Here is a 19,364-nt window from a genome sequence, read left to right as displayed (position 1 = left end):
TTTTTAAAAAAAAAAAAAAAAAAAAAAAAGGAAAAAAAGAATAGAAACTGAGTCAAAACTTTTTGTTGTGTAACTAATTGGTCAACTCATTTAGATATTTTTATGGGCACCTGCTATCCTGCTTTTGCTAGTTAGGAACTTTTCTTTGGCCAATCAAATAATGAACTGGTTTGTTGTCTCAATAAATTTCTGCATAATTTTTGTTAGCTACTAAAGAAAAAAAAATGATGAAATAATTAGTTAAGTTTCAGTACTTGTTTTTGCCAACTTTTTTTATTAGCTTGGCTAACCTTTATCTTTCCTCTAGGTTCTTGGGCGAAGAAGTTTATAATTGTTGTCAATAAAGTTTATCCTTCAGAATTTCATTCAGCTGTTCAGAAGTTCTTTGAGGTATCTTCAGGAGCATTTATTTTCATTTTTGTATTGAACTATATATATCCTTTCTTCTTGATGCCTTATTGTTTTGATCTGCTAACAGGATGCAAAATTGCAACATAAGATTGGGGGCTCTGTATATGAGATTGTGTGTAATACTTTAGATGGGAGTTGTGATATGTCGCTGCCTATTTCAGATTCAAAACTTTTGTTTGCTTTGCATCATCCTAAGGTATAGTATTATAGTGCACTCGCCTTGTCTTTAATTTTTTTATGACTTTATGCGCATGTGGCTTTGTTATTGTTTTCAGTTTGAAGGTATCGTGTTCGAAATCTGAAAAAACCCATATGAATACTTTTTCATCTTATGTAGCATATATTGAGTTTTATGGTGCTTTCTTTGTGTTATAGGCTGAGGTTCGTCGTGCTGCTCTTTCGACTTTGAGCACGGCAGGAAATTTGAAAGCTAAAACCGATCATTTAGAGGTAACATATACATATATATTTTGCTATAATTTGTGAGCATGGGAGTGGGGAATGAGTCAAACCATGGTGACCATTTACCTAGGATTTATTAGGAAGGAAGAAAACTAGGGAAGCTCTTGGGAGGACATTTCTTATAATTTGTGTTCGATAAGGCGTCTGAGACTTATTAGATTATAGATAGCTGTAGCAGAAGGATGTTGTGTGAACATCTTAAGGGGCTGTTAGGCAGTTTTATCCTGATTATAGGAGAAATAGCTTCTTGAGGTCAATGATTATAATGATCCAAATTGTACAAGCCTTGGTAGAATGATGTGCTATGCTGTTGGTTCATCATTGTTTGTAATTTTACTTGAATGCTTCCAATTTAATGTAATTAAGTTTAGCTAGTTGGGTTGATAACTGTATCTGTTAAATGTTAATGTGCTTTTCATTTGTTTACATTTTTAGTTACCATTGAATATAATTAAGTTTGGCTAGTCGGTTGATGAGTCGATCTGTTAAATGTCAATGTTCTTTCATTTTTTTTACTTCAAAATTAATGTTTACTAGCAGCAGAAAGTTTCTGCCAACTAGTTAAATGGTAGTTTATCTGGGAATGCTTTTGTTAACTTTCATTGTTGACCATATATTCATGTTAAAATCGTCCATTTCTCTTTTTTCTTTTTCTTATTGAACAGAGTTTAGTGACTGTTCAAGATGCCATCTTGAAACTACTTCAGGATGATGACCTTACTGTTGTTCAGAAAGCTATCACTCTTGATGGAATCTCTGACATATTGAGTTCATCTGTTCTTCTCAAAGCATTAAAGGACGTGCTTTTTAGATGCATTGGTGTTTTGAAGTCTGGTATGATTTTCTAGTTAGCTTGAAAATTTTCTATATGCATCATTGCTAGCTATTCTGGATATGGCCTTAACGTACTACCCTTTCAAGAACACAAAAGCCCTATTATGGAAAAACCTCATCATGACTTTCTTTTGGAATCTGTGGAAAGAAAGAAATCAGAGAATATTTGCAGAAACAACACATACCTATACAAAACTTTTCGACAATGTTGTTTACCAAGCTATATCTTGGTGTAAACTGTCTAATATTTTTACTTCCTATAGTTATACCTCCCTCATTGTAAATTGGGAAGGTCTTTTGTAAACATCATGGATTATACATCCCTCTGGTAAATTTCACTCATCAATGAAATTCTCTTATAAAAAAAAAAAAAAAAAATCATTGCTAGCTATTCGGAAGAATTTCACATTTTTATTTTCTTTTGTCTATTAGTTTCTTATTTTGGAGTTGTGTATAACATGTCCGTGCACTTAAAAAATTTTCAATACCCAAACTTTCTTTTTTGTATCCAATAGATTGTCTCATAAGTTTTTCCAAGCTTTCAATGATGTGTCTAGCAGGTATCTAAACAAGTATTTGATAGGTTTTTGAACCTTCAATTTTGTATCTAATAGTTCCCTGAGTTGTAAGTTTAAAGACTTGTTAGAATCATTTTTTTACCTTAACTGGTTTATTAAAAATAAATTTTAAGTGTAGGGACCAAACTAGATTTTATTTTGTATGTTCTACTTGGAGATCTTCTTAAGGGAAACATAAAATATAAATGAAATAACAATGGGCTTTGGTTTGACTACATTTTAGAATTTATGCTTTGTTTCTCAAGGTTTTGAACGATGGATAACCGCTTTCAATTTTATGCTCTAGCTTATAGGTTTTGTATAAGGTTCTATTTGTGGCTTCATTGTGCACTCTGTTTGTACCCTGAAAATGTGTCGTTTCTTGTACTCCTAGTTTTGTGCCCCTTATTAATACACTCAAGACCCGTCCTCCTTTTAATAAACTTAATTTAAATTCAATGTGCATTGTGTGTTAAAGGAAAACTATTTTTTCTTCTGATAAGGAAGATGGAGCTATATTTCTTAATTTAAACTGAGGTCCAATTGAAATGGGATAATGAAAGTTTTACGATGTTGTAAAATTTTAAATCAGATTCTTAGAAGTATTTTTTATGTTTTGTAAAATAGAAATAATTACATTTTAATCTAAACTCAATATTTCAAAGGCATAATTGTTGAGGGTCGTATCTTTTCATAGAATAGTTTATTTTAAAGATCAGTAGGATTTCACTTTCTGCATGCAGAGTAAGTAAAGTTTTGTGAGCTTTAGAAGCCACGGGATATGCATTTTAATTTAAATTGAGAAGTTTTTCTTACCTTCGGAATCACCTTGTGCTTGCAGGTCTGTCAGCTAATAGTAATCTTGCTGCTGACATAGCTTTTGAATGCTTAAACAGCCTGAAAGAGTATCTCTACGATCACGTTGATGATCTGCAGATGTTTTTTTCACTTACGTTTCCTTTACTCCTAGTTTTACCCAAGGTTTGTAGCGTTGCTGCCTAGAACTTGCATCTTTGAACTACTTTTAGCCTATGATGGGACTAATTAATTTAGGTAGCTTCTCAAATAAATTACTTGGGTTTTTATGCTTCTGTGTTTTTTGTGCTAATCACAGACTAAGAGATTGAATTTGAAGGCTTTGAAATTGGCCAAGGAAATAAAGTGGCCTTTTTACCAGAATCTTGCTGGTGTCAACACCGATATGGTTAGTACTGCTCTATTGGATTGAGTTTTGTTTTTATTTACAGATAATTCAGCAAGAATATTCTGGCTGTGTTCTTCGGAGCTATGTGTTGAAATTTTATTCCTGGATGGTAGTAATTAGATTTTGGAGATATCTTCCCACCTTATTTAACTTGGTGCTCCAGAATATTGAGTTTAGATTTACTCAGATGTCTGGGCTTAAGAAACTATGCTTTTTCGTCATTTCTCTCCTTTCGTTTCTTTTTTTCTATAAGAAACCATGGTCTTTTTTGCTTCTTGAATTGAAGTTATTTAAAATTTATGGAATTTTAAGCTTTAGAACCAAAGTAAAGTATCATTAATGAGTAATTGGCTTGAAGCCTGAAGGCGTATATAATAGGCAAAAAACAAAGTTAGTGTATGACAAGTTATAGAAGATTCAGCAGCATTTTAATCAATCTAAGGAGTGTTTAAATCATGAACTAAGAAATAAATAAAAAGATATAAGGGTTACGGTATCATTTCCACATTTTTTTGGTGTCGAAAAGTGTCTGGTTTTCACAGAAATAGTATTTACTTTATGATATTAATTTTTTTTTAATTTGACAATTTGAAGGCAATAGAAGTGCATCATTTATACTTTGTACTTGAAACATCAAATGCTTAAAAGATTTAGAAACATATCACCTTGATCTTGTTCCTTTCAGATTATCCCTAATTACTTAATATTTTTAATAAGAAAAAAAATGTATTCATTGATAATTTCTATGGATCACAAAAGCACATTTCCGATTTGACGGGTAGTAATAACAAATGTATCCATTGTTAATTTCTTTTTTTAATCACAGGCCTCGCAGCGTGGCAACATTAGCTCAATGAATATGGATGTTGTTAATAATTTGGCGAAGTCATTCTTGTTACATCCAGAGGAATATACTCCTTGGCTGATTGAGAGTTGCAAAGCTTGTGATTCTTCCAGAGTACTCTTTCTCCTTGTCGTGCTGCAGTCAACTGTCATGCAAAAAGACAGTAGGATCTCATTCTTTATTTTTTTCTTTACATACTAAATTTCCTTTTCTTTCTTTAAGTACGGATGCAGGTTTTACTGACACGTGGCTTTCTAGTGTTCTTCTTTCATTCCTTTGGTTTAAATTATATATGATTTTTGATCACTATGATGTTTTCTTTATTTTGATTTTGATTTTTTATTTTTCCCATTGTAGGTAACACCCAATTTTGGAGCTTCTTTGAAGTTATTTTCCCTATTTTGAAGATTGAATGGGACGTGTATGAGTCTACTTATGGTGCTTCTATTGATAAGGTACTGTTGTTTTCTTCAATTAATTGATTTAGAACTGACCTTTTCTCTTTGAAATACAAAAGTTGTTTGATTTTGTTGCTTTATTTAATATTCTGTTATGTTTTGTTTTTATTGAATATGTCCTGCTATTGTTGTTGGCAGTTCAAAACTGAAATGTTAGATTGGGACTGCAAAAGATTCCTGGATCAGTTAGTTAAAGAGGATCACAATGAATTGAATGCTGTTGCTCTTATTTGCATATTTTGGAGACTGTTAGATGCATATATATCGTCTGTGAATGCAGATATGGTTCTGGTTAGTGGATTGGCAGTGATTTGGTAGCTTAAATTAATTTGATGAGATGAGTTTTTACGACTGATATCAAGACAATTTTTTGCTGCAGGAGAAGAAGGAAAAATGGATTTCCATGTTCAGTGATTTGTTTGTGTTGTTTGCAACCTCACGATCTAAGCATGTCTTCAAGGAACATCTCCATTACCTTGTCAGAAGCTTCAAGATATCTCCTGTTCATTTGCTGTCTCGTTTTTTCACTGACGAAGGTGCTCTTATTTATTTTATTCAACTTTTTTTTTTTTGTTGTATTGGATGATTGACCTTGAAAATATTTTTACATACCATATACCTCAGAAAATAAATTCGAGTTTCTATTTCTCAGCATGTTGATTGTTTATCAATACAATTTTGTTTCTATTTCTTGTAATTATTTTGTAGCAAGAGTCATCTTTTTCGGTGATAATGTAGCTTGTTATATGGCCGATGTGTTATCTTTGTGTGGTAGGTTCAGGAGTTCGTTATTTCATTTATAAAGTTTTGTAAATAATAATAAGTATGAATATGGAAATTCTTGCCAGTCTGAGATATAGGTACAGAAATTATCGTTTTCCCTTTTGTATATTTCATTTATCACTGAGATCTTTGTTTTCTCTTAAAGAAAAAGAAAAAAGATATAGGTAGGGTATAAAGTGGTAAGTAGAAAGCTTCTGTTGTTATAAGTGAGTAGGTTTTAAACTTCTGTTTTTTATTAAAGAGAAATTATACAATACCCAAGGTGTGTTAGTGGAGGCTTTTTTGTGGCTGCTGCAAAACTACTTGGTCTAACGCCCTTATGCTGGAGAAACAAATGATCTTTAGAAGGGTGGTGAAGGAGATAAGTACCTTTCTTCTGTCCCTAGATTACTGGGTTTCTAGGAGTGCCCTTTAAAGGTTGGTCCATAATTAGTGGTTTTTTTGGCAACTTCTTGCTGTTCTTAGAGACTGTCTCATCGTTTGTTTTTCTGACTGGATCTTGTATTAGCATTTCAATTAATAAAGTTGGTATTTTATAAAAATGTGCGAGTGCATACTGCTGATAAAGCATCCCATGTGCTGGGTTGCATGATATCTACATCTGAGGGATACCATTATATTTTGGCTTCAAACAGTTAAAATGTTAGAATTACTTGAATCTGTTTGATCCGTGGAAATTTCTAACTGCATTTGATGGTGATCTCACTGCTTAAACTACCAGGTGTTCCTGCTTCAGTGCAAGTTGAGAGTCTCCACTGTCTTTCTTATCTTTGTTCTCAGTCAGAAGAAGGTTTGCGCGTTCAACTCTTCGCTGAATTTCCTTCAATACTCGTCCCACTAGCCAGTGATGACAAGGTAATAAATCCATTATTTTCTTTTCGTTCTATGGTTACAGATAATGCTTCTAAGCAGCATAAATTTTAAACAGTTTACCAAGATTGTCTGACATTAGCGTAGCCCCTACTCTTCAAAATCTTCATTCTTTTGACAGTGAGCATTTGACATATTGTGATTCATTCTCATTCTTCTCCCTTCAAAACATGAATTTGATATGTTTCAAAGTATTGACCTAAGGAGACAAAAGATTCTCATCCTGAAATAAAACCAAAACCATAGTTCATATCCACCCAAGCCTAAAGAAGGCCATTCAATAAAACATACCAAAATACAGGGCATAAAATCAATAAAATCCACAAAATATCTCTATCACCAGATTTTCACCATTCCAAGCCTAGCTTTTGTTTCATTCCACGTTTTGGTTTCATTGATGCCATTTGCTGCTATCCACTTTTCCAGGATACCAGGATTGTGGCCATGAACTGCATTGAAGGGCTACTTTCATTACTGGATCATGCGAACTTTTCTTGCAAGAAAAATGGTTATTTTCTATATTGGATTAATTTACAAGCTTGTATTTGCATTTTATCTTTAATTTACTTAATTTCGTCTATTAAATGGCAGGAAACAACGCAATATGGAATCACTTTCTAGATAAACTTCTGGGTCTGATGGTTGAGCAAAAAAGACTCATATTATCTGACATAAACTTTCTCCCTTCCTTTCTAGCATCTTTGCTTGGTTCATCCTCAGACACCTTAATAGTTCCTCAGAGACTTGATCAGAGGTGTGAATCTAGTACTTTACCTCTATTTAATTTCAGTTCAATACAAAATTGTGCTTTCAATAGAATTTGATCTTTTCTTTGACATAACTATACGTATGATGTAAGTGGTGTGCAAGTATGCATGATCATTGCCAAGGTCTCTTCCTTTTGAAGTGACATTTGTTCAATATATCGACAATGTTCAGAATGCGAAGTTGCCAAAGAACATGCTCATGGTTTATTGTAATTAGATCTCCAATTGCAATGTCGCTTTTCTTGTAGTCAAGTCTCTCTCTCCCCGCCATTTTTTTTCCAACTAGTACAATCATAGAGTGTGAGCTGAGAGATTTTAGGGGTCAACGCTCTGTGGGGTTCAACACTCATTTTAAAGAGAGAGACTTGACGAGTGTTTTTGAGTAAGGTGAGCTGAAAGATTACTGCCTTCACGACAATTTCCTCTGTATATTTTCAATGGTTTAGACAGAGTTTCCAGTAATACGTTGGTGAGTAGAATTATTCCTCTCTCTTCTCTGTATTTTGTTTGATTGGGGCACCTTTAGCAAGGGGATAGGGTTGTGCAATCCCTTGGCAATAGAGTGGATGTGGGACAAAAAGGCTTATTACGCTGCAAGGTTGGCTAGGTTTCACAAGTGCGGGGGAGCTTTTTCTGGTTTAGTTCAATGTCTTTCTTCACATCTCTAAGTCCAAGCGAGGGATCATTGCACAAGACAAGATGTTTTTTTTGTACAATTATATTGGGAGGTTTTCTATTTATATTTTCATTTTGTTTGTTCTGTTAGTCGGGTGCTAGGGTATGCTCCTAGCGGAAAATTCGAAATAGAAAATCTATATCCAAGAAAGGTATAACCATTGGAATAATAGTTTCCTGTTTTATACCTTTCACCTTAACTTTTCAAATATTAATGAAAATTGGTTTCTTGTTTAAAAAAGTAAACAAGATTCTACAGTATAGCTTACTGGATGACAAATTCATTAGAGGTGAAAGGTTGTTGAAAAAATGGATGTGAAAGTGAAGTATAAAGCATTCCCTTGAACCTTAATCAAAAGAATGAGAATAATGCTCAAATTTCTTATCATATCCCTAACCTCTGTACCTTGTATAAAAAAAGGCCCTAAGGCACTTTAATTGGCACAAATAGATGATGAAGTAGAATAAATTATGAATTGATTTTGAAAGGGCAATCCACTGTGATAATTTAGTAAATGGATTCAGGTATGGTGATGTTTTTGGTTCTTGACGAGCTTTTTTGACTGGACCTTTTTGCACTGGTCCCTTGTGACTTGACAATTGGGGAGTTTTTTCCTAATGTTTTGGCCGTTTATTTGGAGCATGTCGCATTCTTTGCCTGTTATTTTTAATTCCAGTGAAATTTTCATACTGAACTTTTCTCACGCTGGATTGTTGTTCAATTATTTTGTATAAGAAACAAAAACCGAACAACTGAAATTAGTTTGTTGAAAATCACTTGCTAACCTATTGAAATACCTTTTCAGGTTTGATAAAGCTACAAAAGAAATGATTCTGGCTTTCATTTTGGGTTATGCTTTACAGCTTTCTGATTATGGGAAGGTTTGGCCTGCCTGTCCTTTTTCAATATTCCGTAGTATATTATTATGGTCCTCAGATTTCTTGGGTGATTGGTAAAAAAATGATTTATAGACAATGTAGGATGTTTGTAGTTTTAACTTTTGATTTCCTTCAATTATTTTAATGTCTGGAATTTTAAGACTTGGATGCCATTATTTTTCCAGCTGAGAATCCTTTCTCTGTTCAAATCGATGGGAAATGCTATTCTGCACGTTAAGGAAGTTGAGGCTCTGTTATCTCTTCTTTTGGAGAGACGCAATAGATATCATCTTGAACTTGACAGGTCCATTCATAACTTGTCATCAATTGAAGTTTCCATCTTATGTCTTCTGCTTGAGGTGAGTTGATTGATACTCTAGATGCTTGTCTTGACTAAGTCTGTTACTTTCGTATAACAATTGCATTAATGAGAAATTTCATGGTCATTCTAGTGTTGTGCTACACCATCTTCTTTTGATTGGCACATTTCTGAAGGTTATTTGTTGAAGGCATTGCAAGTAAGAAACCTTTCAAAACTTGAGTTTCAGTTCTTTATCTTTGTTTTCTTCTTCTTTTCTTAATTTGTTTTCTTGGATTTAAAATATTCATAATAAAATGTTTGGTTGGTCGTTTTACTTCCCAGTTAAATGGTAGCAGTCCAAGTGAAGATGCAATTGTACGTCCTTCTTTAGCTATCTTGCAAAAGCTGGATTATCGAATATATAGCATGATGGAGAATGAAATGCAGGTTATCTTCACCTCTGAACTTGAGTTGATATTTATTTATTGTAAAATGTTACATCTCTGCTTACTGTATGGTTCGGCTTATCTTGTGCAACCGACGTATTTTTATATGTTATGGTTTTATAATCTGAAAATCTACTACAGTCACCAACAAACATTTATTTTGTGAAGTACACAAATTTTAGGAACTGAACATTTCATTTCAAGGCATCTTATGACTAAAATTTCTTTTTCTGAACCAAGATACAAGCAATTGTTAAACATGGAATGTTTATGGTTTTAATACGAAACATTTTTTTAGAAATAATACAAAACATTTGTTTTAGAAATAATACAAAACATTTTTTTTAGAAATAATACAAAACATTTATTCAGAAATAGTACAAAACATTTTTTCAGAAATAATACAAAACATTTTTTTAGAAATAATACAAAATATTTTAGTACATCAAATTGATAGCCTCTTAGTCTGGCCTCGCAAATACTTTTGAATGTATCAAGTTATATTTTTTCCTCATAAAAATGGAAATGAGAGAATAAAAAATAAAAAAGGATTGTTCCAAGAACAGAAGATATGGCAAGAGTAGCAACATTTGTCCTAGCCTCTAGACATTTTCTTGAACAAGATAGAATAGCCTCTTGACGTTTCCCCTTCTTCCTCTTATTTATTTGTTGAATATTAATAACCTTGTACATGAGCTGATTGGACTGAGAGGCCGTGATTTATGTGTTTTCCTAAAATGATAAACTTGTCCGGCTTTAATTAGACTAGCATGGTGCTGCCGTGATGTATCCTTTTATAAATTTTCAAAGAGTGTGCTACCATAAGTCTTCACATTCTTCTTTTTGGGCGGCAGGTGCATCAAAATTTGTTTATGTTGATAGTGTATTTGCAATAAAGTTCGTAGGAATGACAATTGTAACTGATGAAAGTAATTCACCATTCAGCTGATTGAAGCCATATATATTTTTTTTTGTTCTTTTATGTCTAGAGAAGATATTCGATTCTTTTTCTTTTCTTGATAAGAAGACATTTCACTAATATTTGAAATTTACAAATAAGAAAACAAAAAAGACAATAATCCATGGGGTCACAAAAGGCTTCCCAATTTTCTAGAAGGGAAGCATAGAAATTCAATTATTTAGTTGCAGCAACTGATAACTATACTCTTCTTCAGCTGCTAACTAAAATTTTCTATCTTCATTTTGGATGCAGGAATTGCTGTTTTCAAAACTTGTTTTGTTATCTCAAGATGCTGACAATAATGTTCAAACTGCCACCCGAGAAGCCTTGATGCGTCTACATGTTAGTTACTGTATATTTTAATTTGTTGTTTTTTTTGTGATAGCATTAAGCATGATCTATCCTGAAAATTATTGCTTTTGCCTTTTAGATTTTCAGCTCATTCTACTTAGTTAATTTGAATTAAAGTTGCCGATAGTGTAGTTACTAGGTAACACTCTTGTTTACGTTTTACCTGTTCATATAGGACCTTGGGACGTTTTCCATGACTAAAAAATCAACTCTATATATTTTGTCAAAATCATTTTGAATTTATTTAAGTTTTACTTCTAGTCTACGAATTCTCTTTGGACGATATGTTTAATTAAATTCTCAAATCCTATTAATTAGAAAAATTAATTCATCCTTTTAAGAGGAGAGCTTTGTAATAACAATTTTTTGGTATCATAAAGAATCAATCCATCCTTTTTTAGGGGACAATGTGCTTAAAGTCTACAATTATTAAAAGTAAGATTGGTTTTATTTTTTCATCTGTTCAAATGCAAAATTTGCATTAGTAGTTAATGTTTACAGCTGTGTGTTTCTTCCTGCATTTTAGTATCATTCTCATTGCTCACTCTCTTAAAAAAAAAAGAAAAAAAAAAAAGAATAGAGAGAGATAGGAAAATGACCTAGTTCTTCAATGCAAGAGGAAAAATTAGAGATTACCTCTTATTTTGTTATTTTTCTTATAGGAGTTTTTTTTTCCCTTATAGGAGTTTTGTTTGGTAATTAATGTTGATTTACCTGTTTTTTCCTTCGTTTTGGTATAATTTTTATTGCTTACTCTTTTCGTTTGTGGTACTGAATGCTGTTTCTGAGTCAAGGTGAAAACCGACATATTTAGAATCACGTACTTCAAATTTGCATTCTACAAGTCATGCATCAATGCAAACAGCACGAGAAGCTTATGCATTTGTTGTCTCTTTTTCCTCATTTATCAATCTTACATTATTTTTTAAAAATGCACTTTAGATACAAACTGATGGTATTGCAGCAGAGGGAATTTAATGTTGTTTCATATTGAATATTGTAGATTACTACCTCCACCATCAGCCAGATGCTGAGTTACATGTTGAAATGTGAAGGTTTTGTTGGCAGTTTGGTGGATAGGAAGAAGAAAAAGAAATCCCTCGAGTATCATGCATCCAACTCGCCCTATGATATGATTTGTAGAAAAGAGAACACATTCTCTTTTTTAAGCTCTGTTCTTGATATTTTGCTACTGAAGAAGGACATGGCTAACAGGTGTTTTAATTTATTTTATTAGATCATACGTTTTCTTTATTGAAGTACCTCTGCTTACAGCAATCTTGAAGTTCAGATCAGTGTTTTTTTTTTTAAAGTCACACTATATAAAAAAAAAATACATATACACAATAACGAAACCTTCATAGGAAGAAATGAAGTTTTAACGAAGAAAAATATGTAAAGGTAAATAAGTTCAAATATTAGTCTAGAGTCAATACTCTATAGAAAAACATGAAACCATACAACACCACTAAAAATAAGAATCTTTCAATATCAAATTTATTATCACTAAATAGGTCATCAACCTTGTTCTCTTCATCATTGGACTTTTAGCCATCTGTATCTTCTTATTATGTCTTTGAATCATCCAAATTTACTGGTGTGAGTGTGGGTCGTGGGTCTCATGGTGGTGGCTGTGTGAAGGATGAACGTGGAGGTTTAGTCTTGGTTCTTGATGTAGCTCTAGAATAATAGACAAGTTCTTTTGCTCTAGCAACTCTTGAAACATTGCCCCATGTTAGGGAATCATCATTCTCTTCAATATCCTTTAAAAATTGTAAAAATTCTAAATGCAGAAGCCCTTGCATTGAGGGATTTTATAATTTTTTCTAATAACTAACCTAAATGCGCCGTTTGTTTCATTTTTTTTATATAAAAAAAATTCAATAAACCCTTGAGGCGTGCTGAGTATGTGCCTCAAGGGCTTCATGGAAGGCATGTGCCTTGGCCGTGCCTTCCTACCAGCATCTCACTTCTTCAAGGCAAGGCATATCACATGCGATTTGTGCATAGGTGTGCCTTGGTGTGCCTTTTAAAACGCTGGTTTGGGTTCAATATTTGTTAGTCATTCCCTTATAATTTTCACATTCATGATTGTGTTGCAGGCAATCCCTTATAGGCCAATTATTTATGCTGCTTGGAAAAGTATTTTCTAAGGATTGGGGCAATGCTGCTCTTGCACTTGATGAGCAGTCAAACCATGCAGTATCTAGCGTTTCTCAGGGCATATCTGATGCAATAGGCTACATAAGGCAGACAATCTTAATAGTTCTTGAAGATATCTGTTCATCAGTTGCAACTACTACCCCACAAGAGGTGCATCTAAATTTTGACAGTCAGTAGTTGTACCTGCAATTCAGTTATCTGCCTTCCTGTTAGTGATTTTTTTTTTTATTATTATTATTATTTTTTTTTTGTCTTTGCAGATTCAGTGGAGAAAAGACATCGATATCAAATTGTTGATTGATTGTACTCATTTATCAAAGGATGGAGTTACCCGTAACCATGTGTATTCGTTAATTTCCTCTGTGGCAAAATCTATCCCAGAAAAAGTTGTGGAGAATATGCTGGATATTCTTACTCTCATTGGCGAATCTGCTGTCAGACAGGTGATAAACCTGTGTTCCTGAAACTATGTTTTATTTATTTATTTAGTAATAATATTAATGTGTTGACTTTTGGTTTTTGTTTGATGGAGGGTTTGAGGGTTTGATGATTAGAGATTTCACTTTAGATAGTTTCATTCTCCTATGTTTGGTTTTTTTAACCTCAAGGTGCCCAAGTGGCAAGTTACAGATGTGTTTCAAGTTTCCATGTAGTTGGCCTCGGACAAAGCCTCCTCGAGGATTAGTGGGATGGACCATGAACATAATGCAAATATCCTCACTATATAGAGAGAGACTTTTGAGTATTGAATTTCCTCTCCTGATAATCTTTATTTTTCTTAATGATTTATTAAATCTTTTTTTAACAATTTAAAAATGCTTTTCAAGTTTTTATAGTATTTGGTAGAATGGTATTAGGATTTACATAAGTTTTTAAAGCACTTAATCTACTTTTAAAGAAAATATACCAATTTTTTTTTGCCTTCCAAAAGTGCCACATGGAAGAAGTTATCTCCATTAAATTTACCACTCTGAAATGCATATTCGAATTTTAGACAAGTAATGTTGAAGAAAAGTCGAACACAGTTATAATGATTAAGAGAGAAGCGTAAGTCTGGTCTAGTGGCTTCCGAGGTCTAAGTTTGGAAAGAAAAAAACGGGGAAAAGGACGGGATTGGCATTCCTATGAGGAGAAGAACCTATGATTAGCTTTCTAGGTTGTTTCCTAGTCAGATGTTATACATTTTGTTATCTGTCTGTAGGTTGATAGCCATTCAGAGCGTGTACTTGAGGATCTCATTGCTGCTGTTGTTCCATGTTGGCTGTCGAAAACTGAGAACATGGATAAATTGCTTGAGGTAATTCTTGATTTTTGTCATGCAAGTCTATCATTAAGATTGAAGGCGTGCTTCTTTTAATCTGTGAGCTTGTGGCCGTTTGTACTCCAGACTTTCATTAGCATACTGCCTGAGATTGCTGAAGATAGAATGTTAAAAATATTCCATTACTTGTTAAGGTACTCTTTTATTATTGATTTTTCTCATTAATATCTCTTCAATTTTCTACCATTCTAACTGACCAGCCTATTTGCAGGATTGTTGGGGAATGGAAGGGCTTGGCTTCGTTGCTTTTGCATCTCTTTAAGTCACTGGTTTCGAAGTTACCTTCCTCTGAAGATTTGCATGGTCTGGATGGTTTCATGTCTTTTGTACACAGAGAACAGGAGTATGTGTTTGCATTGCATATTTGTGAAAAGTATTCATGCTCGACTTGGCTTCGTGCTCTTGCTACAATGTTTAAACACATGGGTCTGGACGACTTTTGTGTGGAATCACTAAAGCAGTTGTTTCTGGCAACAAACTTTTGTCTAGACAAATTGCAAGGTCCAGAATTTGCTTTCAGATTAGCATCACAAGAAAACTCGGATGACATACAGGTAGAAAATTTATGAGTTTCCGCACTTATGTCTTTTTCCTCCTAATCTCATGGTTACCAGTAATCTTGTATCAGCCATGACTTCTGCATGCTAACATTAGATTGGTTTAGCGTTGTGCCTCTCACATAATGAATCTAACATGCATAGCATGCTTTACTTTTCTCTGCCATCTCAATGATACAATTCTCTTGAAAAATTTTCCTTCACTTGATTTGATCTTCCCTCTAATTTTGATCTTTCCTTGTAAAATTAAGGTGCCAATGGCTGTTAGTTGGCAGTTACATCTGACTTGGTTGATATTTTTGTATCTTGGGATTGAGAAAGTTGAGCCTTGTTTGGGTATGTAAGTTTGTTTACCACTTGCTATGAGGTTACTAATCCCGAGGGCTACCTAAACAAAACTTGTGAAACCTATCATTTTTTGGTTCCGTAAACCTATAGATCATCAAATATATGATATGGAATTTGAGATTTGTATAACCCATTTTATTGTACAATCACACCAAACTCAGGTTTTTCACCGTTAGGTTTCATAAAGACAAACTTGTTTGAATGTGGAACAAGTATGACATGTATATATTTCTTTGCATCACTGTACATAAACTGTAAAATATGAAGCAAGTTACCTAGTAGGTCTTTCCAATGAAATATCGTCGTCGTTCCTTTTAATTCCTTAATACTGGTATTTGGTAGCTTTTTATATCATATTGGAGGTATGATAAGGTTTGGATTTCTTTTTAAAATATTAACGTCCATAATTTGGCATTGTATAAATTTTAGGTTAAATTATTAGTCTTCAGTTTTGCATTATGTCTAGTCTCTTTTTTTTCTCCAATCAGTCCAAATTAGTAATTCATTTCTAGTTAATTATCTTCATCCATAGACACAGTAAAGCGCTGGTATAGACAGAACTAAAAAAGTCGGTCAAATTTTTCGTTCAAGAGGAATTGGTGTGGAGGGTTAACAATGGAAAAAAATACGTAGTTCGATGACTGGGCTTGCTGTTTAGTCTGTGTTTTTGAAATTGTGGTGCTTGACCTCACTGAAAAGGCAACTTTATGGGTTTCAAATATTCACTTGCTAGTAGACGGCATAATTTTTCTCTGTTTCTATAACGAGCAAATTTTCTTTTGCAGAGCATTCTTGGAGAACTACTGGAGCAGGTTGTTTATCAAGTTCAACTTGTTGATACAAGAAGCCAGGAAATTGGTATTCCGGTGGCAATCAGGAAGGAAATAAGAGAGAATATGCACGCTATTTTGAGGAGTATCACTAGGGTTATGAGTCCTTCAGCCTTCTTCAGAAGTACCATGAATTTGCTTGGCCATAATAATAGAAATGTTGGGAAAAAGGTACATAAACTAATCTTGTTATGTTTTTTTTGTATTCTTTCATTGATCTCAGTAGAAGTTTTTTCTTCTTTCTTCTTCTTTAAAATATATTTTTATAAATAATTCATTCATTTATTTTAAGGTTGACATGCGTTGGTGATTATTCAGTAGCTTATTTTATGTCAATTACACCCATGTAGCACAATAATACCCAAAATACAACACGCCTAACCCATAATAATAATAATATAATAATAATAAGGTTAAATTACAATTTTGGTCTCACACAATTTTGTCTCTCGCAGTTTGTAGAAAATTAGAATTTAGTCCCTCCGATTCTAATTGTTGGAATTAGTCTTATGGTTTGATAAAACCTAAGGACTATTTATGAGAGCTTTATCAAATCATAGGGAGTGTGGATTTATCAAATTGTAAGGATAAAATTCTAAGTTTTAAAACCTCATGCACCAAATAATAATAATAATAATAATTTGGTAGATATTAAGTATATTTATATGAAGTGCATTTCATGACTGAAGTTTTTGTTTGATCTGGCATGCTAATGCATTTTCTTGTTTTTTTGTGTAAATATAACATTTCTTTATAACGTAGCTCATAAATTTCACATATGATCTTACACCCTCTTGCAGGCTCTCAGTCTTCTATGTGAAACAGTTAAAGAACACAGCGGGATAAAGTCAAAGAAGAGGACCAAGAAAGAGAAAATTTCTGGAAGTCCCTGGCTTCACATGGATGATAGCTTTCTCAAATTATTTGACAGTATATCTTTGAGAATTGTTCACTTAATTGATGATTCTACTAATGCTTCTGATAGTTCTCTCAAAGTAGCCGCAGTTTCAGCTATAGAAATTCTGGCCAGTGCATTTCCTTCTTACCATTCAACTATCAGTGTTTGGCTAGCGTCAATTGGAAAATATATTACCTCAAACAACTTAACTCTCTCTTCTAGCTGCCTTCGAACATGCGGCACACTGATTAATGTACTGGGGCCAAGATCATTGAGTGAGCTGCCCAATATAATGGGAAAGGTAATAAATGTGTCTCGAAGTTGTGTCGTTGAGAATACAAGAGGCAGTTCTGAAATATCAGTTCAATCATCAGACTTGAGGGATTCTGTTATGCTTTCTGTTGCTATAACTTTGGAGGCTGTTGTAGAGAAACTTGGTGGATTTCTAAATCCTTATCTTGGAGATATGTTAGAACTTTTAGTGCTTCATCCTAACTTAGTATGGGGAGCAGATTCAAAGCTGAAGTTGAAAGCTGACTTTATACGGAACCTTCTGACAGAGAAAATTCATGTAAGTGTTGTAATTTGTCAAGGTGATAGGTATTCCACATATAATTGTTCTTGTTTCATATATCTGATTATGGCCAAATCTATTTCTAGGTTCGTCTTGTGTTGCCACCTTTGTTGAAATTTTTTACTCGTGCTGTTGAATCTGGAGATTCAAGCTTGATCATCACCTTCAACTTGCTAGCAAATATTGTTGGAAAAATGGATAGGTCTTCAGTTACTGCTTACCACACACAGATTTTTGACCTGTGCTTGTGTGCCCTTGATTTACGCCGCCAGCAACCTGTTTCTGTCACAAGCATTGACGCTGTAGAAAATAGTGTCATGAGTGCATTGAGTTTACTGACACTTAAGCTTACTGAAAGCATGTTTAAACCTTTATTCATAAGAAGTATTGAGTGGGCAGATTCAGATTTAGAAGATGCTGCAGGTGCTGGAAGCAAAAGTGTTGACAGGGCCATATCTTTCTATGGCCTAGTAAACAAACTTGCTGAGAAACATAGGTATGTGTGGACTCCTTACAAAAATTTTAGTTTAGTGTTTAAGAGGTCTTTAGAGCAACTCGATCTCTGTGATTAAGTAAATTTTTGTTTCGAGGTTTATGTCTGCAGTGTGTTGCTTCAAGCCCTCAGTCTCCATGTGTTGCGCTTACTCAAAAATTGAAAAGTTTTCTCCTTAATCGGTTAAAAACATTTTTGCTATTTAGTATTTATTTATTGCTCAAGAGTGGCGTGTTTCAGACAAAATATGAACAGTTACTCTTGGGGACGGTTAGATAGTCTATCTAATACATGTGTGGATTTCCTACCTTTTTATTGGCGTTTTGTCAAAAAGATGAGCATTTGAGTTTCCTTGACATTACCAACCCACTTTTTGACAAACAAACTTTTCTTCATTCGATATTTCAAACTAGTTTTTATCTTATTTACCAATATCTGTAGTTTGATCTCTTCACTTACTGTTTTGGCGAGGAGGTACTTTATGCACTGTCAGAATTACTACATGCAATCTAGTTTGATGCTTCGTGCATTCTCTTGTTTTAAGGCAATTACTTGAAGAATATATTTTGAACTTTTGGTTCTTTATTTACTCGAGTAACTATAATCTTGCTTTTTTGGTCTTTTCTATGGGAATGAGGGGTTCGTGTTATATACAAAGTACCCTGGTAATTGATATCAATTCTTGTGGCTGTTCCACTCAATTTAGGTCACTTTTCGTCCCCTACTTCAAGTACTTGCTAGATGGATGTGTCCATCACCTTACAAATTCTGGAGATGCAAAGTATACTGGTTCAATACCGAAAAGGAAGAAAGCTAAGGTGCACGTGAGCGGCGATAGTAAAGAGGAAACTGCAGTGGTATCTCTTAAAAGCTGGCATATAAGAGCATTGGTCTTGTCATCATTGCATAAGTGCTTTCTCTATGACACTGGGAGCTTGAAATTCCTTGACTCCTCAAATTTTCAGGTTAATGGATCTTGCCTCTCACTTGTTACGAACATAACTGATCTTTTTCAACCGACATTTGATGTAACAGTTGTTATGTTGCTGTCTAGGTTGTCTTCCTTGGTCTCTGGTTGTTATTAGTTTATTTACCTTCCTAATGATTTTGGGTCATGTTCTTTACAGGTTCTACTCAAGCCCATAGTTTCACAGATGGCATCTGAGCCACCAGAAATGCTTGACGAGAACATTAATGTTCCGTCTGTAAACGAGGTTGATGACGTTCTGGTGAACTGCATTGGTCAAATGGCCGTGGCTACTGGGAGCGATTCGTTATGGAAACACTTAAACCACGAGGTAAAAAACATTTCTTTAGTATATAGTCTTCTTTTTTCTTTTTCTTTTTTTTTTTTTTTCTTTTTCTTTTTTTTTTTTT

At 33.7% G+C, this 19,364-nt stretch overlaps 1 protein-coding gene across 1 annotated transcript in view; it reads left to right on the top strand.

Annotated features, from left to right (window-relative positions):
- Positions 1-19,364, top strand: part of LOC111476556 (uncharacterized protein At3g06530) — a 24,950-nt gene that overhangs the window by 4,469 nt on the left and 1,117 nt on the right. Inside the window, exons 10-38 of the mRNA XM_023120268.1 lie at positions 308-390; positions 479-607; positions 787-861; positions 1,539-1,707; positions 3,106-3,245; positions 3,379-3,468; positions 4,295-4,475; positions 4,670-4,767; positions 4,909-5,061; positions 5,150-5,306; positions 6,275-6,408; positions 6,850-6,931; positions 7,015-7,177; positions 8,672-8,747; positions 8,930-9,103; positions 9,197-9,262; positions 9,388-9,492; positions 10,705-10,794; positions 11,807-12,018; positions 12,906-13,116; positions 13,227-13,409; positions 14,168-14,263; positions 14,354-14,421; positions 14,499-14,841; positions 15,978-16,193; positions 16,823-17,491; positions 17,581-17,990; positions 18,694-18,952; positions 19,115-19,285. Coding sequence (XP_022976036.1) covers positions 308-390; positions 479-607; positions 787-861; positions 1,539-1,707; positions 3,106-3,245; positions 3,379-3,468; positions 4,295-4,475; positions 4,670-4,767; positions 4,909-5,061; positions 5,150-5,306; positions 6,275-6,408; positions 6,850-6,931; positions 7,015-7,177; positions 8,672-8,747; positions 8,930-9,103; positions 9,197-9,262; positions 9,388-9,492; positions 10,705-10,794; positions 11,807-12,018; positions 12,906-13,116; positions 13,227-13,409; positions 14,168-14,263; positions 14,354-14,421; positions 14,499-14,841; positions 15,978-16,193; positions 16,823-17,491; positions 17,581-17,990; positions 18,694-18,952; positions 19,115-19,285 — 5,003 coding nt within the window. The remainder of the gene's footprint in view (positions 1-307; positions 391-478; positions 608-786; positions 862-1,538; positions 1,708-3,105; positions 3,246-3,378; positions 3,469-4,294; positions 4,476-4,669; positions 4,768-4,908; positions 5,062-5,149; positions 5,307-6,274; positions 6,409-6,849; positions 6,932-7,014; positions 7,178-8,671; positions 8,748-8,929; positions 9,104-9,196; positions 9,263-9,387; positions 9,493-10,704; positions 10,795-11,806; positions 12,019-12,905; positions 13,117-13,226; positions 13,410-14,167; positions 14,264-14,353; positions 14,422-14,498; positions 14,842-15,977; positions 16,194-16,822; positions 17,492-17,580; positions 17,991-18,693; positions 18,953-19,114; positions 19,286-19,364) is intronic.

This window comes from Cucurbita maxima, unplaced genomic scaffold (assembly GCF_002738345.1).
Source record: "Cucurbita maxima cultivar Rimu unplaced genomic scaffold, Cmax_1.0 Cma_Scf00001, whole genome shotgun sequence".
In the NCBI taxonomy this organism is placed as follows: Eukaryota; Viridiplantae; Streptophyta; class Magnoliopsida; order Cucurbitales; family Cucurbitaceae; genus Cucurbita; species Cucurbita maxima.
Note: the sequence above shows the minus strand (reverse complement) of the source record. Positions and strands in the feature narration are given on the sequence as shown.